Source organism: Hemiscyllium ocellatum, chromosome 35, assembly GCF_020745735.1.
Source record: "Hemiscyllium ocellatum isolate sHemOce1 chromosome 35, sHemOce1.pat.X.cur, whole genome shotgun sequence".
Lineage (NCBI taxonomy): Eukaryota > Metazoa > Chordata > Chondrichthyes > Orectolobiformes > Hemiscylliidae > Hemiscyllium > Hemiscyllium ocellatum.
The window spans coordinates 38,863,801-38,890,522 of record NC_083435.1 but is presented as its reverse complement, the minus strand read 5'-3'; the positions used below and the strand labels follow the sequence as shown (position 1 = coordinate 38,890,522).

Below are 26,722 nucleotides of genomic sequence, written 5' to 3'. Positions count from 1 at the left end.
CCTGGAAAAGTGTGAAGTGATTCATTTTGGAAGGTTAAATTTGAATGCAGGGTTAAAGGCAGGATTCTTGGCAGTGTGGAGGAACAAAAGGATGTTGGGGTCCACATCCATAAATCCCTCAAAGTTGCCACCCAGAAGGCATATGGTGTATTGGCTTTCATTAGCAGTGGGATTGAGTTTAAGAGCCACAAGGTTATGCTGCAGCTCTATACAACCCTAGTTAGACCTGGTTGGAATATTGTGTTCAGTTCTGGTTGCATCATTATATGAAAGATGTGGAAGCTTTAGAGAGGGTGCAGAGGAGATTTACCAGGATGCTGCCTGGACTGAAAGGCATGTCTTATGAAGAAAGGTCGAGGAAGCTAGGGCTTTTCTCAGTGGAGCGAAGAAGGATGAGTGGTGACTTAAAGGTGTGCAAGATGGTGAGAGGCATAGATAGAGTGGACAGCCAGAAGCTTTTCCTCAGGGAGGAAATGGCTATCATAAGGGGGCATAATTTTAAGGTGATTGAAGGAATGTTTCAGGGAGATGTCAGGAGAGGGTTCTTTACACAGAGAGTGGTCAGGGCGTGGAATACACTGCCAGCAGTGGTAGTAGAGTTAGATACATTAGGGACATTTAAACAACGCTTGGATAGGCACATGGATGATAGTAAAATCTAGGGAATGTTGGTCAGTTTGATCTTAGAGTAGGATGAAAAGTCAACACAATATCAAGGGGCGAAGGGTCTGTACTGTGTTGTACTGTTCGATGTACTGTAAAGGGGGTGCCAAAGCAGAAACACCTGGGTGTGTTTGTGCATAGATCATTACAGGTGACAAGACAGGTGGAGAGAGCAAAGCATGCAGTTTTCTAGGCTTTATTTATAGGGGCATAGAGTACAAGAGGTGATTGTACAAGACACTTGCTAGATCTCAGTTGGAGTATTGTGTGCAGACCTTGGCAAAACACGACTGGTTGGATGTGAACATATTGAAGAGTGCAGAACGGGATTCTGTGATTTCACGTTGTTCAGCTCCATTCACAAGTCCGGAAATAATGAAGGAGCCAGCATGCCTGGGAAAATATCAGGGTCTGTCTGATCAGTGGCAAGAAACATTCCTGCTATACAAGTGCCAGATGATGACCATCTCAACCATAGAGAATCTGAGCATTACCCTTTGATATTCAATGACATTACCATTGCTGAAATCATCCACTATCAAATTTCTGGCTAGCAATGTAAACTATGCTGTGACTACAGATGTTGATCAGAGGTTGAAAATTATGTTGCAAATAACTCACCTCCTGACTTCCCAAATCCCAACCACCATCTACAAGGAACGTGTCAGGAGTGTGATGGAATACTTCCTACTTTACTCAAAGAGTGCAGCTCCAACAATATTCAAGAAATTGACAGCACCAAATCTACCACATTGAGCATTCATCCCCTCTATAACTAATGCTCAGTAGCAACAATGTATACCATTTACAAGATGCACTGCAGAATTTCATCAAAGCTCCTTCAATTATATTTTCCAAACCCACAAACATTTCTTGATCTAGAAGGACAAGAGCAGCAGACATACAGAAACACCATCACAGCAAGTTTCCCTCCAAGTCAAGCACCATCCTGACATGGAAATATATTGTTATTCTTTCAGCTGGGTCAAAATCCTGAACTCCCTCCCTAGGGGCATTGTGGATTTATCTTCAGCACATGATTGCAGTGGTTCAAAAAGGCATCTCACCACCAGCCACTCAAAGACAATAAATACTATTGTGAGATGATACAATTGCAATTTATAATGGGACAGGTTACTGTGTACATGTCAAATTGTTTTCCCCTTGTCCAGACTAAGACATAGTTGAGCTTTAAGAGAGTTCAGATCTGGAGCAGGAATATTTCAGTGGGCGTAAAGTCAATCAATGGAACTGACTCACCAAGGAGATGGTGACAACATTTAGTATTGATTCATGATAATTTATTGCAGAAAATAAGTGGCCAGATCTTTCAATGCCTGTGGTGGTGAATGTTGAGCTGACATTACTGATTAGGACCCAGCTAAAGTCCTGGTGTATATACAAGCATGGCACATGCACAGGAAGTTTTAAAGTTATGGTGGGTTGATTTGTGCTGCCCTGTGCAATCATTCCACGAATGTCCCTTACACTGATATCAGTGTCAGAGACTTGGGATGTAGGTACTTACCTTGCAAAGTTTATCAGGAAGGGTCAGAAATGGAAATTGTATCTAATCAATTCTTTGAAAGAGTAATATCCATTCTGGATATAAATAGTGAGCCAATAACAGCCACATGACCATAGGGTTGCTCTCTCATTAGAGAGACTGATGGTGTTTTAACCTGAGGGTAACTATGCCTTAGAGGAAGGGCCTTCACAATTATCTCAGGTGGTCCAGGAATTGAACTTATGCCATTGCCAATGGTATAATTACTAATCAGCTGTTCAGCCAACTGAGCTACCTGGTTCCCCAACTTGCTGGATGAAGCAGAGCTCATTGATATCCTGTACTTGCGAGTTCCAGAGGCATTTGACAAGGTACAAGATAAAAGTTTATTGTGCATTATGGGATCTCATGGTTCAAGGCTTAATATCTTAACTTGGATAAAAGATTGGCTGGGTAACAGAAAACAGAGTCTGCAGAAATGGGGATCTTCATCTGATTAGCAAGATATGATATTGGGATCCCGTAGGGGTCTTTGCTCGGCCCTCAACGTTTTATAATTTACATCAATGACTTAGGTGAGGGGATCCAAGACAATGTGGCTGAATGAGTGGGGCAAAAATCTGCCAGATGAGTATATTGTTCACTTTGGTGGAAAGAGTAAAGAAAGCAAAGTATTATTTAAGTGCAGAACAGCAGCAGAATTCTGGGATGCAGAAGGATCTAGGTGTCTTAGTGAATGCATTACAAAATATAAAAATTAGGTCCAGCAAGTGATTAAGGAGACTAATGGAATGCCATCCTTTATTAATAGAGGTATTGAATGTAAAAGTAAGGAAATTATGCTTCAATTATGTTTCAAATGCTTTGTGTAGTTTTGGTCTCCTTATTAAGAATGGAGGGCGTTTACTCGATTGATACTTTGAATGAATGGAGTTGCCTAGAATGAAAGATGGTACAGATCAGGTTTTTTTTCATCCTAGGGTTCAGAAGAGCAAGGGTGGTGACTTGATCAAAATAGTTCAGATCCTGAATGGTGTTGACAAGGTAGATTTAGAAATGATGTTTCTTCCTATGGGTCAGTCCAGAACAGGGGGCACTATTTTAGATTTAGGTCTCCTTTTATGACAGAAATGGGAAGAATTTTATTTCTTTCTCTCAGAGGGGTTGTGTAACTTTAGAACTCTGTGCCTCAGAAAGCCGTGAAGGTGGGATCATTAAATATTTTTAAGGTGGAGGTTGATCGATTTGTGTTAGGCAGGACAATCAAAGATTATCAGGAATTGATAGGAAATTTTGGATTCAGTTATGCTCACTTGGGTAGCACATTGGAAATCTGGCTGTTATTTCCAGAGTCATCACACACATTAAAGATTTTATAAAGGTAAGTAAAATTCCTCAATTTATCTGTCTTTTAAATCCAGACTGACAGAAAACATTGATTAGGTTTCTGTACTGAACAAGAATGACTAATTATTCCAAATAAATAGACTATAGCTATAGATAAACAACTATGAACTGTCAACATGTAAGTCTACATGTTAAAACTCTCTAACTCCCTTATAAAACACCCACACACACACGGGTGTAACATGTTCAGGGTAAGACGAGGAAAGCAGTTCAATGGTCCCTGTCCACATGGTTTGCTGAGAAGATCCTTTTGGCTTGTTTCTTAATCTTCCTTCTCTAGGTATTTGCACTTGCTTGCAGGAAGCACAGAGTCACTCATTCATACTTATAAAGTCGGTCTCATTAGCTAAAATCACAGCTTTCAGCAACTGCTGAGGGAAAATTATTTAGATTTCTTCAGGTTTATGGTGGTTTTTATTGCAGAATATTGCAAAGGACAAAACACTCCTTTGTGCAGGTTTGATGGCTTTGACCTTACATTCACACGCACAAGCTGTACAGGTATCTGTAAGCCAATTCTGTGCTTGTTGGTAGGCAGAAGGTCTTTGTCATTGATTACTGGTCCCCCCACCATTCACAGTCCAATCAGCAACTTTTAAAATTCACTCTTAGAACATGGGCATCGCTGATTGGCACAGTACTTATTGCCCATTCTTAGTTGCACTTGAGAAGGTAGTGGTGAGCTGCCTTCTTGAACCACTGCAGTCCACCTGCTGTAGGTTGTCCAACAATGCTATTAGGGAGGGAATTCCAAGATTTTGACCCAGCGACAGTCAGTCAAGGAATGCTAATATGTTTCCAACTCCGGATGGTGAGTGGCTTGAAGGGGAACTTGCAGGTGATGGTGTTCTCATGTATCTGCTGCCCTTGTCCTTCTAGACGAAAGCAGTAATGGGTTTGGAGGGTGCAGCCTTAGTACTTGGTGAATTTTGTGCTGCATCTTGTAGATAGTACGCACTGCTGCTACTGAGCAGCATTTGCTGGCTAAATCTCACTTTGTGCTAAGCCCTTGCTTCAGTAACATTCCCCACTATTTAAACAAATAGCAATGTAAAATAGCACTTATAAGGAATACTAATAGCTTGCTTTTAAAAGGTGCACAAGATTTGAAATTTTTAAAAAGTCCTTTTCCCATTTCAATCTACAATTAAAATGAGAGAAAAATAAAAAAAACAATAGAACACAAATTCCCAATTAGAAGAATGCAAAAAACGTTAATTATTTTCACATTCAGTGGTGACATGCTCTGGCTGCTACTGACCTTGAGATCTGGACCAGTGCTTTGGATTCATAATCAACAGGTGTTGGGTGTAGCAGTTTCAGGAGAAACAGATTCAACCTATAGATCCCAAGTCTTTCCACCCCTTTCCTAATGTTTCAATGTGCTATAGCTTATTTGATTGTACTGTTTATTCACAATTCCATTATCATTATATCCTAAGAAGTGGGATCAGAAGACCACCCTTTTTTGCAATTACTTCACATACCCTTCAATTTCCTAAGAAATCAAAGAAATTACATTGAAAGTGGTCAGCCTTATGGCACCATAGCCAGCTGTGATCAATAATTCCAAAGGCTTAAAACATTTTAAGCGAAGGCATTTCTCATATCAGTCATTAAAATAATTTTAATGACTGATATGAGAAATGCCATATCATTTTAAATTTCTCATTAAAATGATAAACCCCTTACCCCATATGGATACTATGCAGGGTTAGTTAGTTCAATTAGCTAGCTTGCAACTCAATGACACCACTAATGTTTCAATTAGTGCTTTAGCCAAGGAGGATTTGGAATCAGGCTCTTTTCCCTTCCCAGAGTGGAAGGTAATAAAAACCACCATTGAACAACTACTCGGTAAATTTCTTAAAATGAAACATTAACAATGAGCCAAGGATCCCCCAACTAGGCAAAGAACTTATGGAATGAAATCCTGAGACGGTGCCAGGGAACAATCCCAGTTTCTATTGTCTAATTCTTATTACCAGCATGGCTGGAAGTTCCCAAATGGATCTTACTGTTTCTCTTCCTATGACAAGTAGTCTGTTTTCATGGACTAATAGAGAAAATTCAACCATCTCTTACTAGCTTTCTCACTAATTTCTTTTCTCTCTCTGCTCTAGTAATTCTTTGCAGGCTTTCATATTATCCTATCTTTTATTATTTATATTATGATCCTGCACAGAACAGTCCATTTCCTTTCAATTTGATACTATTAATGCCTATATTTGATTTCTGTTGATATACCTCCATTCTAATTTCACTCTAGCCTGTTCTCTTCATTAAAATTAATGACTTCTTTCCTCAAACTGAATTTTAATCACTGCTATTTAAGAGGCTCCTTTATGGAGGTTGGTAATTTATTGATCCTGCCTCATTGTACATTACCAGAGCTAGAATATCCTGATCTAGACAACTAACCTGAAAACAAATGAACTCCTCATCCAGGTTACCCTGGCAATCCAATTCAAATTTGGATTAAAATCACCCAAAATAAGCTTTCCTCGAAGCCAGATTTCTTCCTCTATCTATCCTCCATTGTGGTTAGATTAGATTAGATTACTTACACTGTGGAAACAGGCCCTTCGGTCCAACAAGTCCATACCGACCCGCCGAAGCGCAACCAACCCATTCCCCTACATGGTTGGTTAATGAGCATTATTAACTGCACCCACAAAGCAGCATCTTACCTTTTCTATTTCTTATTCCTCATCTTTAGAAGCAATGTCACCTCAATATGGCACTTATTTATTCATGGGATGTGAGAGTCACTGGCTGGCCAGCATTTATTGCCAGTCCTTGGTTGCTCTAGAGTTTCTTGCCCTTTTGAGGTGTACCCTTGAATATTCAGATCTATTATCTTACAGCCAAAGAGCTACACAGCATGGCCACACACTCTTCAGTCCAACTCGTCCATACCAACCAGATATGGTACATTAATCTCTTCCCATTTGCCAGCACTTGGCCCATATTCTTCAGCCCTTCCTATTCATATACCCGCCCAGGGGCCTTTGAAATGTGGTAATTGTACTACCCTCCACCACTTCCTCAGGCAGTTCAATCTATTTCTCAAATGGATATCAGCTCAGATTTCAGTTCATCAGTTGCAACAATGCTACTGCATTCTGATAATCAGCTTTCAGCTTTTGCATTCCAAATTTCCTGCCCCTCTTTGTAGTCATGATGAAGATTATTTTCCAACTCGCTAATTTATGAGCATAAGAAATAGGAGCTGGAATAAGCCACCTGGCCCATTGAGCCTGCTCTGCCGTTCAATATGATCATGGCCGATCTTTTCATGGACTCAGCTCCACTTACACACCCACTGACCATAACCATTAATTCCTTTAATGTTGTAAAATCTGTCTTTACCTTAAAATTCAATGAGGTATCCTCAACTGCTTCACTGGGCAGGAAATTCACAACCTTTTGAGTGAAATTCCTCCTCAACTCAGTCAAATCTGCTCCTCTAACTTTGAGGCTATGCTTCAAACCCTAGTTCCACCCACCAGGGGAAACAACCTACCTGCTTCCATCTTATAGATTCATAAAATTTATGAAGGGAATAGGGAAGACAGTCCCCTCATTCTAAGTTCCAGAGAGTATAGTTCTAGTCTACTCTCTCTCCTCATAAGCCAACCCTCAACTCTGGAATCAACCTAGTCAACCCTCCTCTGCACCCCCTCCAGAGCCAATTAAGGACAGATTTCATTGATGTCATAGGCTTGACAGGAACTTGGGAGCATTTTCCCCTTAGGCTCCTGTGGCCCTACAGGTTCACCAATATAGTCTTTATCTCCACCCTCAAATCTGTATTTCCATTTCCAGGACTTTTGTCAACATCTTCAGCTTGTTTCACCCTTTCATTCTCTACTTGAATGGCTGGTCTAATAGGCAGTTTTAAATAAAAATTACTGTTGAAACCAAAGTTTGATTCCAACTAGGGGAGCCTGCTTTATCTACAATCCATTGTCACCAATACTAAGCAATGACTCTGGCTACATATGCACCCCATTGAGTAATCACATACTTTAGACTAATTACAAAATTGCCTCTTCATTACCCTGAGATAACTCATTCCGCACAATGGAATATACAATGCACAACAGGAATGGAGTTCAGAGCCAAACTCAGGAGTAACAAGAAGACGGAGTACTGGGCTAATGGTAGGCTACTTGGTAGTGTGGATGAGCAGAGGGATCTTGGTATCCATGTACACAGATCTCTGAAAGTTGCCACCCAGGTAAATAGTGCTGTGAAGAAGGCATATGATGTACTGAGCTTTATTGGTAGAGGAATTGAGTTCCGGAGTCCTGAGGTCATGTTGCAGTTGTATAAGACTCTGGTGCAGCCTCATCTGGAGTATTGTGTGCAGTTTTGGTCACCATACTATATGAAGGATGTGGAGGCATTGGAACGGGTGCAGAGGAGGTTTACCAGGATGTTGCCTGGCATGTTAGGAAGATCGTATGAGGAAAGGCTGAGGCACTTGGGGCTGTTCTCATTGGAGAAAAGAAGGTTTAGGGGAGATTTGATAGAGGTGTACAAGATGATTAGGGGTTTAGATAGGGTTGACAGTAAGAACCTTTTTTCCGCTAATGGAGTCAGTTGTTACTAGGGGACACAGCTTTAAATTAAGGTGTGGTAGGTATATGACAGATGTTAGGGGTAGATTCTTTACTCAGCGGGTTGTGAGTTCATAGAATGCCCTGCCAGTAGCAGTGGTGGACTCTCCCTCTTTATGGGCATTTAAGCGGGCATTGGATAAGCATATGGAGGTTGTTGGGCTAGTGTAGGTTAGGTAGGCTTCGGTCGGTGCAACATCGAGGGCCGAAGGGCCTGTACTGCGCTGTATTTTTCTATGTTCTACGTTCATCTTTTGCCTAAAAACAATTTTATACTTTTCCCATGCTTTGATGTTAGAGTCCCAAAAGTAATTAGAAATAAAAAGCCAGTCAAGTTTTGTTACAGTTGTTGCAGGAAAGGACCAACAATAGCAGACCTGAGTAAAATTGAATTTTAATCAATTTTTTTCTATGACAAATATCCATTGTAGCATTTGCATACATTTATAGATAAAGGCCTGGACATTCATTTTAGTAAGTTAGTGAGACTTGTCAAATTCCTGACTAGTGAAAATAGCACATTTAAAAACAGACCCTAACAATTCACGGGTATTTGAAACCTTGTGCTCAAACATTGATCTGAATTGTGCAGAGATCCAAAGCTATCAGTCAAGCAATACTTACTCAGGGATTAGCTGTTTCAGCACTCCAAATGGATGTTTGGGGTCTACATTAGCATTCGATGCATTTCTTAAATTGTCATCACTACAGAATGCATTGGTTCTGTAGTCTACAACAAATGATGGGCAATAGCTTGGTATGGGAGGCATGAGGAGCTTTTGAACTTTCCTTTCAAAAAAGCCACCTCAGGCAGAGTACGGTTCATGATAGGTGCCATGAACCATGACTCTACATAAACTGCAATTTTCATTGAGTTGAGTGAAAGAACTAGGCTGTGGCTATCTCTATTGTAGAGCAGGTCAGGTAAACTGTGGGATTGTGACCCAAACCTGCACACACCCTTAAGCACTGCTGAAAATCAAAAATCCAATCAAGTGGTCAGAAATTCTGAAATCTGGTCCTGTTGCCATTTTTAGCCATTCATGGCATCTCCCCAACTCAATGATAATCCAGGCCAATGTTGAAGATCTGACGAGTTTTTTAAAAAGTGCATATTTTGAAAGTAGAGATACAGAATGGACCCAGCACTTATCCCAGTTTCTTAATTTCAACATGTTTAATCATTGAACCAGATGATAGGGATGTGTGCAGTGAGATACTAGAGCATACAAATTTCAACGTTGCTTAAAGTTAATCTTAAACATCATAAAAAAGGAAAAGTAGCCTTGCACCCAGTAAGCTATAGAGAGTCAGGAGGGGTCTCAATGCATTAAGCGGTTTAATTGTGTCATTTAATTAAGTCATTTATTCCAATGTCTTGAACACATTCTCCCAGAGGTTAGTTAGCTGACAGCTGGACCCATCAGACCTGAAACAAATTACCAGAGTTAGAAAATAAAGACACAATCTCGACATACACCATTAACCCAACAAACTGCACTGAACCAGTTTACCATTAAGCTCAGTATGGGATAGCAATGGCAGTTTTTGTACAAATTGGTGCAGTGGAGTTCTATAACATTCATGTGATAGATTGTATCATACTTTGAACAAAGAATAGAGCATAGGAACAGGCCCTTTGGCCCCTCCAAGCCTGTGCCAACACATTTTGCCTTTCCATACTAAGAAAGTGTTCACATGCATAATCCTCTGTTCCCTTCCTATTCATGTATTCATCCACGTGCTTCTTAAAATGCTGCTACTGTGTCTGCCTCCACCACCTCCTCTGCCAGCACTTTATAGGTACTCACCACCTTCTCAAAAATTGCCTCATCTCTTGTAAAAGTCTCCCTCATGCACCTTCAACCTGTGTCCCTGGTAATTGACCCCTCCACCCTGGGGAAAAAAGTCTTATACTTTCCACTAACCATGCTGTTTACAATCTTAAACTTCTATCAGGTTGCCCTTCAACCTCCTGAGTTCCAGTGAAAACAAACCCAGTCTATCCATCACTAAAATCCCCCATACTCTTTGGGTAAACCTCTTCTGTGCCTTCTCCAAAGCATCAACATCTTTCTGTCTGTGGCAGCTAGAACTGTACACAATATTCTAGGTGTGGCCTAACCAAATTCTATAAAGCTGCAGCAAAACTTGTCTCTTTATACTTAGTGTCCCCTCTAATGAAGAGAAGCATGCCATAGGCCTTTATTAGTTTAAGTATCTGCACAGCCACCTTCAGTGATCTGTGGACCTGCACACCCAGATCCTGCTGCCTATCAATACTCCTAAGGGTTCTGCTATTCACTGTATAATTTCCACCTGTACTTACCTTTTCAAAATGCATCACCCACATTTGTCCAGCTTAAACTCCATCTGCCATTTTTCTCCCCTTGCCTCCAACTGATCTATATCCTGCTGTATCCTGACAATCCTCCTCACTATCAGCAAATTCCAGAGGCTCCCAAACTAAAGATGCCTGCTAATGAGACTGGTGGAAATGAGGTTTTTTATTTAGTGCACTAGTTACACTGACTAGCAGTGAAGGTTAATGTGAAATGAACCTGTGATAGGGACAATATTTGCAATACAGAAGGAATTTTACTGTCAGGGTTAATTCTAGAAGTGGAATACTACGGTCTCACTATTTGTCAGAACAGAACCCTCAGTGCATCCCTCCCACAAAATTTATTCTTGGCTGGTATACTTACGTGGACCATGATTGCTGGAGTCCAGGATAGCTGGAAGAGAAAACAACATGGTTAGGTTACCCAAGTTAAAAGGTTAGGGTTGCAAGCCCCACACCTTGAATATAAAATAGTCTAGTAAAAAGGTGAGGTCTGCAGATGCTGGAGATCAGAGCTGAAAATATGTTGCTGGTTAAAGCGCAGCAGGTCAGGCAGCATCCAAGAAACAGGAAATTTGACGTTTTGGGCACAAGCCCTTCATCAGGAATGAGGAAAGTGTGTCCAGCAGGCTAAGATAAAAGGTAGGGAGGAGGGACTTGGGGGAGGGGCGATGGAGATGTGATAGGTGGAAGGAGGTCAAGGTGAGGGTGATAGGCCGGAGTGGGGTGGGGGCGGAGAGGTCAGGAAGAAAATTGCAGGTTAGGAGGGCGGTGCTGAGTTCAAGGGAATCGACTGAGACAAGGTGGGGGGAGGGGAAATGAGGAAACTGGAGAAATCTGAGTTCATCCCTTGTGGTTGGAGGGTTCCCAGGCGGAAGATGAGGCGTTTTTCCTCCAACCGTCATGTTGTTATGTTCTGGCGATGGAGGAGTCCAAGGACCTGCATGTCCTTGGTGGAGTGGGAGGGAGAGTTAAAGTGTTGAGCCACGGAGTGGTTGGGTTGGTTGGTCCGGGCGTCCCAGAGGTCTAGTACTCCACTGGAATGCTAGCCTGCATCTTACAGTAGATTAGAGGAGATGTTGAAACTTAAACTCAGTCTGTCCTCAGACAGATGCAAGGAATGTCCTAACACTAGTTTGAAGATCATCTAGTCTCGTCTGTCATGATGAAACCTTACCCCTTAACTAACATCAGAACAGATTCTGTTTAAGTTAAAATCAAAACAGCGGCTGCTGTAAATCAAACAAAAACAGAAGTTGGTGGCAAAGCTCAGCAGGTTCAGCATCTGTGACAAGAAATCAGTTTGATAAGATTCCTCCTGGTAGACTGGTTAGCAAAGGTAGATCACATGGAATACAGGGAAAATTAGCCATTTGGATATAAAACTGACTCAAAAGATAGAAAGACAGAGGGTGGTGGTGGAGAGTTGCTTTTCAGACTGAAGGCCAGTGATCACTGGTGTGTCACAGGACCAGCACTGGGTCCACTGCTTTTCATTATTTATATAAATGATTAGGACGTGAACATTGGAGGTATAGTTAGTAAGTTTGTAGATGACATGAAAATTGGTGGTGTGGTGGACAGCAAAGGTTACCTCAGTACAATGGGATCTTGATCAGGTGGGTCAATGGGCTGAGAAGTGGCAGATGGAGTTTAATCTATATAAATGAGAGGTGCTGCATTTTGGGAAATCAAATCTCAGCAGGACTTATACACTAAATGGTAAGGTCCTAGGGAGTGTTGTTGGAGTGCAGGTTCTTGGCTCCTTGAAAGTGATGTTTCCAGTAGATAGGATAGAGAAGGCAGCATTTGGTATGGTCTCTTATTGGTCAGACCATTGAGTATCAGAGTTGGGAGGTCATGTGGCTGTACAGGACATTGGTTAGGCCACTGTTGGAATATTGCGTGCAATTCTAGTCTCCCTCTTATAGGAAGGAAGGAAGTTGTGAAACTTGAAAGGGTTCAGAGAAGATTTACAAGGATGTGGCCAGGGTTGGAGGATTGGAGCTATAGGGAGGAGCCAAATAGGCTGGGGCAGTTTTCCTTGGAGCATCGGAGGCTGAGGGAAGACCTTAGAGGTTTATAAAATCAGGAGGGTTATAGATAGGGTAAATAGAATAAAAAAGTTTTTTCCTTTTTGTGGGGCGTGGGGGGGGGAAGAAAGAGTCCAGAACTAGGAGCCAGAGGAAATGGTGAGGCTGGTACAGTTATAACATTTAAAAAAGGCATCTGGATGGATATATGAATAGGAACAGTTTAGAGGGATATGGGTCAAATGGGACTGTTAATTTAGGATATGTCGTCACTATGGATGAATTAGACCAAAGGGTCTGTTACCATGCCATCCATTAGACTCAGGTTAACATTTCAGGTCAAGTGATCCTTCCTCAGAACTGTTTAAAGTTATGCTACAGTACAACAGTGACCACATTTCAGAACACATTTCCTCAGAGGTCTCTTTTCAGCACTAAAAATAAGGTTTTGCAGTGTCTTGAGAGAAAATGTATTTAAAGATCGAGTTTGTCTTATTCTAAAGGAAGAATCAGTTAAAATAAGGTCAGCTAGATGGATTTACAGTTACCCTGAATAAGTGTCCTAGAGATAAATTGAACATTTGGATAGTATGACATGGCTAGCAAACAGGATTTGCAACTGCTTTACATGAATGTCACCCAGTTCCAATTACATTTACACTAATGTTTCCATTATACATTCAGCCCATTGCACTTGAAGGCCCTGGAAATATCCCACCTAAAATATTTAAGTTTGATGAATTTGTCCACTGTGCCAGAAAAGATTTCTTGATCTGGAATTTTAAAAATTCCCAGCCATATTTCCTGTCTAAAGCAGCTTTAAAAAACATTACACCAATAACAAGGCCACCTCAAACCTCAGTGAGAACTTTGCCGTACTAGTGGTAATGATGTTACCTCTTGGCATTTCCCAGGTTCAGCAGCTATCTTAAATGAGTAAGCTTTATGGAGACATGGAGTTATACAGCATGGAAATAGATCCTTCGGTCCAACTCCTCCATGCCGACCAGATATCCTCAATCAATCTAGTGCCATTTGGCCCATATCCCTCTAAACCCCTCCTATTCACGTACCCATTTAAATGCCTTTTAGATGTTGTAATAGCCTCCACTACTTTGTCTGCCAGCTCAGTCCATACATGTACCACCCTCTGCATGAAAAAAAGTTGCCCCTTGGGTCCCTTTCATATCTTTCCCCCCACCATAAACTTATGCTCTCTAGTTTTAGACTCCCCTTCCCTCGGAAAGAGACCTTGGCTGTTCACCCAATTCACACCACTCATGATATTATAAACCTATACAAGGTCACCCCTTAGCCTCTGACACTTCAGGGAAAACAGCCCCAGCCTATTCGGCCTCTGTATACCTAAACGTTCCAATTCTGGCAACCTCCTCGGATGCTGCCTGGCCTGCTGTGCTTTGACCAGCAACACATTTGCAGCTTTTCAAGTTGAACAACATTCTTACTGAATGGGAGGTTGAATTAAATGCAGTTTTCCAAAAGTGGCCTAGCCAATGTCCTGTACAGCCACAACACTATGCTCACTGCACTGATCAATAGATGATAAAGGATGCACACAGTAAATATCACATTGAGTGCAACATGGTGTATTAAACTGCTAATATTGTTGTGTACAGACTCAGCCCCAAACAACCAAAAACCCAAAGGCAGCAATATCCCACACTTGAGATACAGGAAAAGTCTCACCTTTAGCATTCTTTAATCTCATTATCACTCCAGCTAGTAAGATGATCAGTCCAATCCCAAAGAACAGGGCTCCAACAATGATCTTGTGTCTCTCTGATAGAGAGACATTCTGTACTTCTGTCCAAATAAAACAATCCAGGTGTCAAAGCAACACTAGGTGTTCAACTGTGATACAGAACTTGCAGCTACGAAGTAAAATCCATTCCCTGGTTAAGTCTTCATATTTGACTGATTTTTCTCAGCTCCTCAGGCTGGAACAGTGACTGCAGCAAGGAGGTGGATGAACAAAAATCAAACTGTAAGCAATGAGCACAGGAAAAAAGTACTGGGAATGTGAATTTTGCTCACTGCTAGATTTCCAGCAGCTTGTCCTCATTCCACTCCACAAGACTAATTCTAGCAAGGTTATGGGGTCTTAATAAAATGGGATTACATTTTAACAAGAGACAGTTCCACAATTCCTTGTGAAATTGAGATTCAAAATGAAGAATTCTAGATCTCAGACAGTTGGAAAACTGAAGTTAGTATACAAAGATTACTTAAACAATCCAATAAGGTGAAAAACCTAAAGAACTGTGAATGCTGAAAATCAAAAACATTGCTGGAAAAAATCTCAAATCTGGCAGCATCTGTGGAGAGAAAGCAGAGCTAACATTTTGGCTCATGACCCTTCTCCAGAACTGCACCCAAAATGTTAACTGTTATCTCTCCACAAATACTGCCAGAATTTCTATTTTACATCCATTAAAAAAGTGGCCTGGACTGGAACTATGTAAAATAGATGGTGTAAAATATATGGATTAGTGAGCATTTAGAAATTCCTCATGCAGTAATCTCAGCCATTAACAGACCATTGAGATCTTGTTACTGGAGGACAATGTTAACAATGTGGAAATAGAGGATGAAAAAGTAGAGTAATTCAATTGGAACTGATGTTTATCTTATCAATAATTGATTCCTTGTCAGAATGCAGAAGAATGACAGGTTCTGGCTCATTTTAGATTGAGAGAATAGAGGAGATGTTAATGGAGTCAAAAGCTGTGTAAGATACTTGAGACATCTGAAGCAAAGGGAAACTGGAGACAGATTTCCAGACCAAATGTTTGAGGGTTGTCACTCCAGAGAAAACTGATAGCAAAGCACCTGTGGAAGTTCACTGGTCAGGGCAAGGGAGCAATTCAGTGACATTTAAAAAGAAACTGGTGTGATGAGGGGAGGAGTCTATTTGCAATTCAGCAATAGAAGGTTTTGCAAGAATGTTGAGCATCAACTTTTGCATCAAGCTCAAGTCCTTTGACTCCCAGGGAGGAAAAAGAACATGGTCAAAGGGCAATAATACATATTGAACTGGTGAAACAGAAAGGGATTAATTGTAAGAAAGCAGTTGGAAAAGTGTCTTTAAAAAGTAGGCTACAAATAAAATAGGGAGATTGGGAAACTTTTGGAGTTTGTTTTCCCCAGAACTGGTGCCAATGTCCAATGGAATGAAAAGATTTGATTTTTCCATGATGATGGCAACAAGCCAAACTGGAAAAGGATAAGGAATTGCACAACGAAGCAAAGCAACACAGTGAAGTAAATGTAAGGGAGAAGGATGATCTAGATATACATGCAAAAGCAAATAAAAAGTGGCTAAAAGCAGAAGACAAAGGAAAATGAGCTTGGACAAAAAATATCAATGCCAGAAATGTCAACGAGCAGAGAGAAGCGAATTTAAGGTTCACATTTCTTTTTAAATTTTCAAACTGCATCAGTGTAATCAGGAAAATAAGTTTAACATGAACAGAGGAGATCTCACTTAAGGTTTGCAGAATATGGGAGAAAGTAGCAACAAAGGCACATGAGGAGATACCTATGAGACTAAAACCAGATTTAAACAGGCTTAATACAATGAAAAAAAAGAGCAGTGAAGTGGTCAAAATATCTATAGAGTAAAGAGACAAATAGGAATAACTTAATTTGGAGTTTAATGACATGCTTATTTGAAGGGAGGAGTAAAATCTGAGGGAATTGAATTCTCAATCTGCACAAGGCTCCAGATGGCAAGCAGGTCACAGAAGCAAACATTCAGCCGTTTGAGCCTGCTCCAACATTTAACATCATTGATGATCCACTATCACAAGTGGTATATTCCCACTTCTCCCCATACCATTTGATACCTTGATTTTAAGTACTTACCTTTCTCTTGAACATTAACATGAAGCAAGAGTAAGTCATCTGGCCCTTCAAGCCTGCTCCACCATTCAAGATCATCCTGTGGCCTCAGCTCCACTTCACTGCCCTCTGTATACCTTAATTCATTGTTAAAAAATCTTACTTTAAAAACATTTACTGAAGTATGTCAACTACTTCAGTGGGTAAGGAATTCCATGGATTCACAACCCTCTGGGTGAAGACGTTCCTTCTCAATTCAGTCCAAAGTCTGCTCCCCTTAATTTTGAGGCTCCACCCTCTTGTCCTAGTTTTACCCACCATTGGAAAAGTACTGTCCATGTCTCTCATCTGTTCCATTCTAATTTTATGTTTCTATAAGATCCCCCTCATTCTTTTGAATACCAATGAATATAATCCCAGTCTACTCATAATCCAACCCCCTCAATTCCAGAATCAACCTTGTGAACTTCCTCTACACCCCCCTCCAGTCCAGTACATCCTTTCTAAAAGAAGGAGACCAAAACTGCACACAGTACTCCAGGTGTGGCCTCGCCATCACCCTGTATAGCAGCAACAGCCTCCCTGCTTTTAAACTCAATCCCTTCAGCAACGAAGAGCAAAATTCCTGTTGTACCTGCAGACCAATCTTCTGTGATTCATGCACAAGGGCCCTCTGCACAGCAGCATAATTACAGTTCTTTTACCATTCAAGTCAATTCTTTTTACTGTTACTTCTACCAAAAGAGATGTCACATTAACATTGCATTCCATCTGCCAGACCTTTGCCCATCAAAGTATTATGCTCCTCTGCAACGTTTGTCCTCTGCACACTTTGAACTCCGTGTCATCTGCAAACTTTGACACATGATACCAAACTCCAAGTCATACATAAATTGTGACTAACTGCGGTCCCACTGATCCCTGAGGCACACCACCAGTTACTGATTTATCCCCACCGCTTCCTGTCAGTCAACTAATCCTCTATGCTTACATTAAACTGTTGCATTTAGGTCCCTCACCATATCATTTATATACATCTGAATAGTTTGGGTCTAAGCACTGATTCTTGTGGTATTTCAATAATCACTCATTTGGAAGAGTGATTTTTCTTCCTGTTCTGTTAGTAATCAATTCACAATTGATACCAATAGATTACCCTTTATCCCATGTGCTTTAACCTTACCCACTAACATGGGATCTCAAACATTCTGATAATCCAAATACACAGCATCCTCATTTCTACACTCAAAATTTCCACTAATTTGTGAGCAGGCTTTGCCTTTCCGTGCTGACTTTAATGGAATTTGACTATTTTCCCAGTCTGTAAATCACTATAAATGCTGGAGGAAACATCACAGAAGCACTTCACAGGAGGATCCCAAGCACGGAGGATGTCACCTAGACAAGGGATGAAACACCTGCAACACAAATTCCCAGCTTGGCAAACAGAACCACAACAACAAGCACCCAAGTTACAAATCTTCTCCCAAACTTTGAGTCTGTGATCATGCATTTTACAATACACTTATTTCCTACAGGGTTTCAGTGTACAGAACTAATTTGGCTATAGCACTGAGGGAAGATAGTCCTCTTAAAAAGTTTAGACATTAAAGTACAGAGGTAAGTTATTAACTGGAAGAGCAAAACTGGATGACATGGAAGGTCAGTGATCAAGAATTCAAGTTGTGTCACCATAGTCTTGCCGAGCCATAGGGGCTGCTCTCAGAAGCAACTGGTGGTGATTTAACCTGAGGGCCCCCAGACCTCAGGCAAGGAAAAGAGGCTGAGAAGGTGTGTCCTTCATAGTAACCCCAAATCAGTGGTTGGAATTAATCCACACTGTTGGCATCACACTGCTCTGCAAACCAGCAATCCAGCCAGCTGAGCTAGCTGTACTTTGAATGTATCAGAACGTAAGATGTGATTGAACAGTAGATTTTTGACTAGAGACAAAAACAAACATGTATAAATTCCTGAAACTCATTCAAGCAGTACTAGTTGAGATTCACTTCTTACCCCAATCCACACTTCTGGGCCCCCTCAGGCTGCTGTGTTCCACACGACAGGTGTATTTATCCCCAGACACTGGCTGGTACTGGAGGAGATCCTCCACCTGATAGGTCCAGTCACCATCTGATAACAGGACAGTGTTGATGACACCATCAGGAATTGGTGCTCCATTTTTCAGCCACGTGACATCAATCTCAGGAGGGTAAAATCCAGTGACATGACACGAGAGCAAAGCTGACTGTGCAGAATGCTGAGAGGCTTTAGGTCGGATAGTGACTGTTGGTTCAACTGGAACAGATTAAAGTCAACTTTAGAAAGCAAGCGGTGAAGAGTCGAATAGTGTTTTTGTCATCTTGTGTTTGTTTCTCAATTTTCCTCCCAGTCATCATTGTTGTTTCCTGAATTCCCTCAGATTGACTACAAGTCCCAGTCTTCATTCTAATTAGGAAATTCAGTGCAGAAGACAAAAAGTTGTCTTTTATCATGATGCTATTAAACAATTTAAATTGGCTTTACAAAAACCACAAAAAGCAAGGCTACCACATAACATTAATTTTAATGACAAGTCAAATCAGTACTGTAGCACCAATTATTGGATGCAATTAGTCCAATAGTTCCCATTAAATTTATCTTGGCTTACTGTTTTAGTTTCATTCCAATACCTTTCTTTTTTAATTATGTATTCCAGTGTAAACTGGAGGAAGGACTAGGTGAACACTGAAGCAGTGATCAAGAAGTCTGTTCAACACATCTGTTGTAACTTTTTAACCATCAAGAGCTAGATGCTTGCACTATATAAGAGCAAAACACACAAGATGGCTGAAAAGCATCAGCTCCTTGGGTCACAGAATCCTCAAAAGACCATTATGTACTTCAACTACAACAAACAAGCCCAGAAATCTCTAGCAGCAATGTTACACCAAGAATTGTGGGGAACATCAAGGAAATAGTTCCTTAAAGGGTCAGGTTCAGACAGTCGTCAGAGAAGTAAGAGCACATGAACAATAGCAGGCCATTTAGCCAACTGAGGCAATAGGATATGGTTCATCCAAATCCAAAATTTTGGTCTGTTTTTCCCCATCTCAAACCTTTTGGGAACAAAATCAGTAATAAATTGTGCAGTGATTAACAATTAATAAGGTTCCCATGGTAGGCTCACTTAGAAAGTAATGAGGCATGGGATACAGGGAGAGCTATCTGTCTGGATACAGAATTGGCTGGCCCTAGAAGACAGGATGGTAGTGGACGGAAGGTATTCAGCCTGGAAATTAGTGACCAATGGTGTTCTGCAGGGATCTCTTGTGATTTTTAGAAAATGACTTGGATGAAGAAGTGGAGAGTGGGTTAATACGTTTGTCAATGGCATGCAGGTTGGAGGAGTGGTGGATAGTGTGGAGGGCTATTGAAGGTTGCATCAGGACATTGACAGGATGCAGAACTGGGCTGATAAGGTGACAGATAGAGTTCAGCCTGAAAAAGTGAGAGTGATTCATTTTGGATTGTCAGCTTTGAATGCAGAATATAGGGTTAAAGGCAGGATTCTTGACAGTGTGGAGGAATAGAGGGAATTTGGGGTCCACGTCCATAGATCCCTCAAAGTTGCCAAAGTTGATAGGGTAGTTAAGGAAGCATATGGTGCTGGCTTTCATTAGCAGGGGCACTAAGTTTAAGAGCCATGAGGTTATGCTGTAGATCTAGACAGCCCTGGTTAGACTACACATGGAATATTGTGTTCAATTCTGATTGCCTCAGAATGGATGTGGAAGCTTTAGAGAGGGTGCAGAGGAGATTTACCAGGATGCTTCCTGGACTTGGACATGTCTTAAGGTTGAGGGAGTTAAGCCTTTTCTCATTGGAGCGGATAGGGATGAGAGGCGACTTGATAGAAATGTACAAGATAATGAGAGGCACAGAGAGTGAATAGCCGGACATTTTCCCGGGGCAGAAATGGCTATCACAAGAGGGCATAATTTTAAGGTGATTGGAGGAAGGTTTAATGGAGATGTCAGAGATCATTGCTTTACAGTGGTGAGTGTGGGGAACGCATTGTCAGATACATTAGGACATTAAGTGACTCTTGGATAGGCACATGGAGGATAGTAAATTGAAGGGTATTTAGGTTAGTTTGATCTTACGGTAGTATAAAAGGTCAGCACAACAAAGAAGCAAGGACCTGTACTGTGCTGTTCTATGTTTTATATTCTGGGAAATGAGTTCCAAGTTGTCACTTACATAGAAATGTTTCCAGAATTTTACTCTTGAAAAACTAGTTTTTCTTAAAAAAAAAGTCCCTAGTCCTAAACTCCAACTAGCAAAAATACACTATTACCGTAACACCTTATTTCAATTAAATCACTATTTCACTCATATTTTAAAAAAATGTTTTAAAAATTTAATTACTGTTAAGTCTCAAGTTCAAAACGAAGCTCTGTGTACTGCACTCTCCCTCCAAAGAGAATAAGCATTCAAGTGTGGTGCCGAGGATTGCTCAGTAGTTTAATCTTACCTCCGCCCACAACTGGATGTGGATGTCTGTTAAAGGCAGCATCTCCAGTTGCTGGTGTACTTTGAAGGGTGTTCCAAAATTTTGACAATTACGAAGGAAGTGATTATTCCTCCAAGATAATGCAGGAGACCAGCATTCCATTAAGCTATCAAAAGTTCCAAAATCAGTGATGTGTCTTTGGATCTGTCCCCTCTCACTTACCAACCCCACGATCTCCTATATCTAGCTTTGCTCCATTTGGAACACACTTCCTATTTAGATCTTCATTTGGAGGCATTGCAGTACATTTGCCAGTTTTATCATTCACTTGACTCAATGAATTTTATGCTGCCACCTATTTAGCTCCAGTAAATTGGGACATACCTTCTAATCCAGCATTTAAATCTGAATTAACACATGAAGTACAAAGCACTCACTATTTTAGATTTAGTATTATGCAATGAGAAATGCCTAGTAATCATCTTGTAAAAGACTTGAGAATAGTGGCTATACAATCTTTCACTAAAATTATAAAAATGTTAGTGGAATCTGAAATTAAGACCTTAAATCTAAATAAGGACAATTATGGAGATAGAGGAAGTCAGATATGATAAATTGGAAAATACATTAAAATATCTGATAGTAGATAAATACGGCTAAAGTGTAATGCTTGGTTTGCGAAAAGCATTTGTCTGGCCGAATTACCCAGGAAACGAGCCATTGCTAATAAGGGAAGTTAAAGATAGTATTACAAAGTGGAAAATTTATGATGATGCCAAGTAAACTGCAAATCTGAGGATTGGACAATGTTAGAATTCAGCATAGGGAGGGTGAAGAAATTGATAAAGAATAAAATGTGAATGCAAAATAGCAAGAACAAAAATATACAACAGAAATGTCAATAGGTTGGTAAAGAAGAAAAATGTGGATTCACTGTAGCCATACAGGAAATTTAACAGAAAATAGAGAAATGTTACACAAAATACCTGTAAATTTTCTGAAATAATTAAGATCCAAAAACAACAAAATTACATTGGAAGTCTCCAAGATCCAGTGATCTTAATCCTAGGTGAGGAAAGATGGTTATAGAGCTAGTGGATACAATAGTTTAAAAATTTATTTATTTTATTGGATGTGGGCATCACTGGCTGGCCAGCCTTTATTGTGCATCCCTAGTTGCATGGTGAGTTGCCTTCTTGACCACTGCAGTCCACTTGCTGTGGGTTGACTCACAATGCCATTAGGAAGGGAATTCAGGATTGTGACAGAGACAGTAAAGGAATGGCGATATATTTCCAAGTCAAGTTGGTCAGTGATCATCTTTCAACATGTTAATTGTGTAGTAGTAACTGCAAAAGAAAAGATTTTAAATGCAGTCTCACTGTTAAAGGAGGGAGACATGGTAGACAAGCAGTAGGCTGGAAGAATACAGCAAGCCAGACAGCGGAAGTGGAGAAGTCAATGTTTCATGTGTAACCCTTCTTTCAGAAGAGAGGTGGGTGTTGGGGGGAGCTGCAGATAAAGAGGTGAGGTGGGGAGAGGGGAAGGAGCAGAATGGTGAGGTACGGATAGTGGACACTGTTTGGGAGCTGGAAGGAAGGGTCAGTCAGATGAATGGAAGAGATTGGGATGGGAAGAGAGGTTATTTGAAATCAGACAACTCAATGTTGAGTCGTCCAGGCTGTAGGCTGCCCAGGCAGAAGATGAGGTGTTGTTCCTCCAAATTATGGTCTGATCCACTGTAGCAATAGAGGAGGCAGAGGATGGTCATGTCGGAGGGGAAGTGGGAAGGAAAATTAAAATGGGCAGTGACTGGGAGGTCAGGTCAGCCTATTGGCAAAATGAACCTTGAGTTTACATTTGGTCTCACTGATGTATAGAAGACCACATTGGGAGCACTGGATACACAAAACTAGGTTGGAGGAGAAGCAGGTGACCCGGTCTCACCTGGAAGCAATATTTGGGGATCTGGATGGAGGAGGGGCGAGGTGGGGGGGGGGGGGGGGGGGGAAGAGTGGGTGGTGTGCCAGCTGGTTAAGTGGCATGAACCAAGGATTTGCAAAAGGAACAGTTCTTGTGGAAATGGAGAGAGGTGGGGAGAGGAACAGGTTTTTGGTGTTGGGGTCTAATTGGAGTTGGTAGAAACGTTTAAGGATGATACATTGGATGCAGAACCTGGTGGGGTGATAGGTGAGGACAAGGGGGACTTAGAGCAGGGAATGGAGGTGCAGGGGAGGCTGTCTGGATGACAGAGGGGAAAAGCATGTTATTCAAAATATGTAGACATCTGGGATGCTTGGGAGTATAATATCACCTCGTTTGAGCAAATACTGAGGAATTGGGAAAATGGGATGGAATTCTTTCAGGATACTGTCTGGGAGGAGGTGTAGTCGAGGTAGTTATGGGAGTCTGTGGGTTTACAATAAACATCTGTCCGTTGACTGTCACCAGAGAAGACGCAAGAAAAAAAAGGGAGGGATTAATCTGAAATAGACCAAGTGAATTGGAGGGCAGGGTGGAAGCTGTTGGCAAAGTCATTGAACTGCTCCAGTTCAGCTTGGGTCCAGGATACAGCACTGATGCTGTCATCAATACAACAGCGGAAGAGTTGGGGCACAGTGTCTGTGTAAGTACTAAAGAGAGACTATTCAACATAGCAGGTGTAGCTGGGGCTCATCCGAGTGCCCATGGCCACATTCATCCAAATCCAGGATATAATATACTAGCAAAGATTGAAGACTAGTTAACAGGCAGAAAATATAGAGAGTGTAGGAATAAGTGAGTCATTCCAACATCAGCATGCTGAGACTAGAGGGATACTGTAATGATCAGTGCTTAGACTCCAGCTAGTCACAACTGATTTGGACATAGACATCATTCGATATTTCCCAGTTTGCAAACACTGCTCTTGAGCCAATGGTAGCATCTCTACTTCAGGAGAAAGGCCTGAGCTCAAATCCCACTTCAGAGATGTTTACCATAACATGTCTAAAAGGCCAAAAAAGAAAACTTTTTTAGACTACACATTCTGGTGGGAACAAGCAACAAGGAGGATGCAAAGAGGCCTCAATGCAAGCACGGTAGATGAAATGTAACGTAGACTAGTGGATAATTTCACATTTCACGGGAGAAAAAAGGTGCATAGCATTTTTAAAAAGTGATCAGAGGTCGAAAACAACATTGATATCCAAAAGGGGTTTCGTGTCCTTGCTCTCAAGGATAGCTGGCGTATAGCAAGCAATTCAGAAGATAATCATAGTGTCAGCATTTACTACAAATGAATGTTAGTACAGGTGCAAAAGACATTTCCAACTTATGACAAAAGAGATTATAAAAGCTCAGTCAAGTGTGTTCAAGGTAGAAATTGGTTGGTTTTCAGTTACAAATGACATTGAAGTATGAAATAACAGAAACATCGGATGAACAAAAAATCCATTTTCCTCTGCTAAGAGTAAGATCAAGTGAATAATCATCGGGTCCACCATTTCCTCAAGGACAGCACTATTCCTTTTAAGTGATTTACATTGTTTGTGAATCCCATCGTTCACAAATGGGAATAAGCAAGTGAGTACTGTGGATAGGGAGGGATTGAGAGCTCCCGTTACAGGGGGAAAGAGGTAAATGCTGTCCCGGATCACTGACATCTCTTCGCCAATAAGCCCCTTACCTTTCCGGGACACCACTTTGCTGATGACCGGAACATTATTCTCACACACTCGGATCCCTTCCTGGTATGTTCCAGCCGCCTCCTCTTTATTCCATCGGTCCACATTCCCCTTCGCCCAGTCCTTCGCAGCGACGTATATCTTCTGATCAAAGTCATAGTACACGATCAGTTCTTTATCATAAACGTACTGCTGAATATAGGTCCAGGCCCCAGAGATATTAAACCTACATCCGTCAATGAAATTAGTGGAGTGAGCCCCTGAGAAAGATCACAAACAGTATTTAACAACACGGTCTGGAGGCTGGATTTCCCTCCCTCCGGGAATTACCAAACCCGCTGTCTCCGGGGATCACTCACCAGCTCCGCTGTCTCTCCCTCCACTGAGGAGGATAAATGTCCCGATGAGGAGGGGGATCGGGATCGGGATCCGGCTCCAGAGGGAGCAGCGATCAGACACAATAACCAGATCCATTCCCGGACAGAGTAACAACCAGAAATCCGGAACGAGCGAGTGAGCGCCCGTTAAATGGGGTGTAGGAGACCAATCAGAACGGGGCAGGGGCTGACCAATCAGAACGGGGCTAGGACTGACCAATCAGAACGGAGAAGGGGCTGACCAATCAGAGTGGGGCAGGGTTCGATCAATCAAAAGGATCCAAGATGGCGGCGACGAATGGTGATTGGCTGTGAGCTTTCTACGGCAGATCTTATTCTGAGATATCTTACAATCATTCTTCTGTTTTAGTCAATGCTAAATGTGTAAAAATTAGTAAGCATGTTCTCTTAAATCTACTTGTGTATAAAGATTCTGCGAACCTCTTGACCTCAGGGATATCTAAAACTACAGCCTGACCATTTTAGCAACAATACCTGACCTAGCAGTAACCTGACTCCAGTGAGCCTGAGGAGGACCACCCAGTCCAGGAATGACAACTAACCTGAAAGAAACTGTACAATGTGGAGGTTTGACAAAATCGACTTCAAGGCCTCCCGGAGAGGCCCTGACCCGACTCCGGCCCAGTCTGATATTAAAGAGTTAACTTGCTGTGCTGACCTGCAGGAAATTTGATGTCTGAAGCTAGGATGGGATACATTTGACTTACAGAGAGATTATAAGAAATTTTCCTATTATTCAGAGCCATTTACATGGCCATTTCCTTGCCATTCAAAGTTATTCATATTTTCATCCCCCATTCAGAAATAAATAAGGACATTACAGTTGGAATTTGATGACTCACCTATAGTTACAGAAAATGATTTGCAAACATATTTGACTGTTAGGGGATGATTTGCATTACATTGTTTCTGGAGATGATATGGTCACTGAATTGTGTCTTGAGTGGTATGTGACTGGCTGGGGAGGGATGGCTGGAGATTGTCTTGTGGGTGTTACTGCCTGTGATGGAAAGATTTTGTATAAAGGAAGGGTGTTTCCTTTGTTCGTAAATCTTTTGCCACAACTCTGCAAGCTTTGCGCGGTGTGTTAAAGGTTCCTCCAGAAAGCTTGTACTGTACTATGCTTAATAAAATTTTGCTTGTTCACAGATATTGATGTTTTGCAGTTGCATCAAGTGTGTAAGAATCTCAGGAAAAGAACCAAACACCAGGACCCGGTCAGGAGCATGCACTTACCTTCCAAGGCAGCAGGTGTCGATACCCAGCATCCATCAAACGCAGACACTTTATCAGGAAACATGCGAGACATGTGAAACATCCTCTCCACATCCAATCTACCAAGATCGCTCAGGATCCTTTCGGTTTCAATCAGGTCAAATAAACTACTTGGATTAGGGAACCAAATGCAATTTTTCCAAGTTTGCTGACGACATAAAATTGGATAGGATAGTGTATTGTTAGGAGGATGCAACGAGGCATTAGAAGAATCCAGACAAGTTGAAGGAGTTCAATATAACATGGATACGTTTAAGGTTCTACACTTTGGTGTGAAAACCAGACAGACAGTCAGTGTATGATTGAAATGGTGATATATCAGGAAGTATGGCTATACAAAGAGATCTGGGTATCTTTGTGCAGTTGTCAATGAAAGTAACAGGCAAATAGAGACATAGAGATGTAGAGCATGGAAACAGACCCTTCGGTCCAACCCGTCCATGTCGACC

General features: G+C 41.3%; 1 protein-coding gene across 1 annotated transcript; it reads right to left on the bottom strand.

The window, feature by feature from the left end:
• Positions 1-8,580: 8,580 nt before the first annotated feature.
• Positions 8,581-25,109, bottom strand: LOC132832804 (H-2 class II histocompatibility antigen, E-S beta chain-like). The gene is made up of 6 exons (XM_060850956.1): positions 24,960-25,109; positions 24,603-24,860; positions 18,457-18,738; positions 14,287-14,403; positions 10,911-10,940; positions 8,581-9,631 (listed from the first exon to the last, which is right to left on the bottom strand). The coding sequence occupies exons 1-6, from the start codon at positions 25,072-25,074 to the stop codon at positions 9,606-9,608; spliced, it is 828 nt and encodes a 275-aa protein (XP_060706939.1). The 5' UTR covers positions 25,075-25,109; the 3' UTR covers positions 8,581-9,605.
• Between the last annotated feature and the right edge of the window lie 1,613 nt (positions 25,110-26,722).

What these genes read in the sequence shown, in the direction of transcription:
- LOC132832804 (XM_060850956.1), bottom strand. Translation starts at nt 25,074, where the DNA reads ATGGATCTGGTTATTGTGTCTGATCGCTGCTCCCTCTGGAGCCGGATC. An exon ending in GCCCAGAAGTGTGGATTGGG is followed by an intron (nt 14,404 to 18,456) that starts GTAAGAAGTGAA and finishes TTATTTGGACAG; the next exon opens with AAGTACAGAATGTCTCTCTA. An exon ending in GAGATTAAAGAATGCTAAAG is followed by an intron (nt 10,941 to 14,286) that starts GTGAGACTTTTC and finishes TTTCTCTTCCAG; the next exon opens with CTATCCTGGACTCCAGCAAT.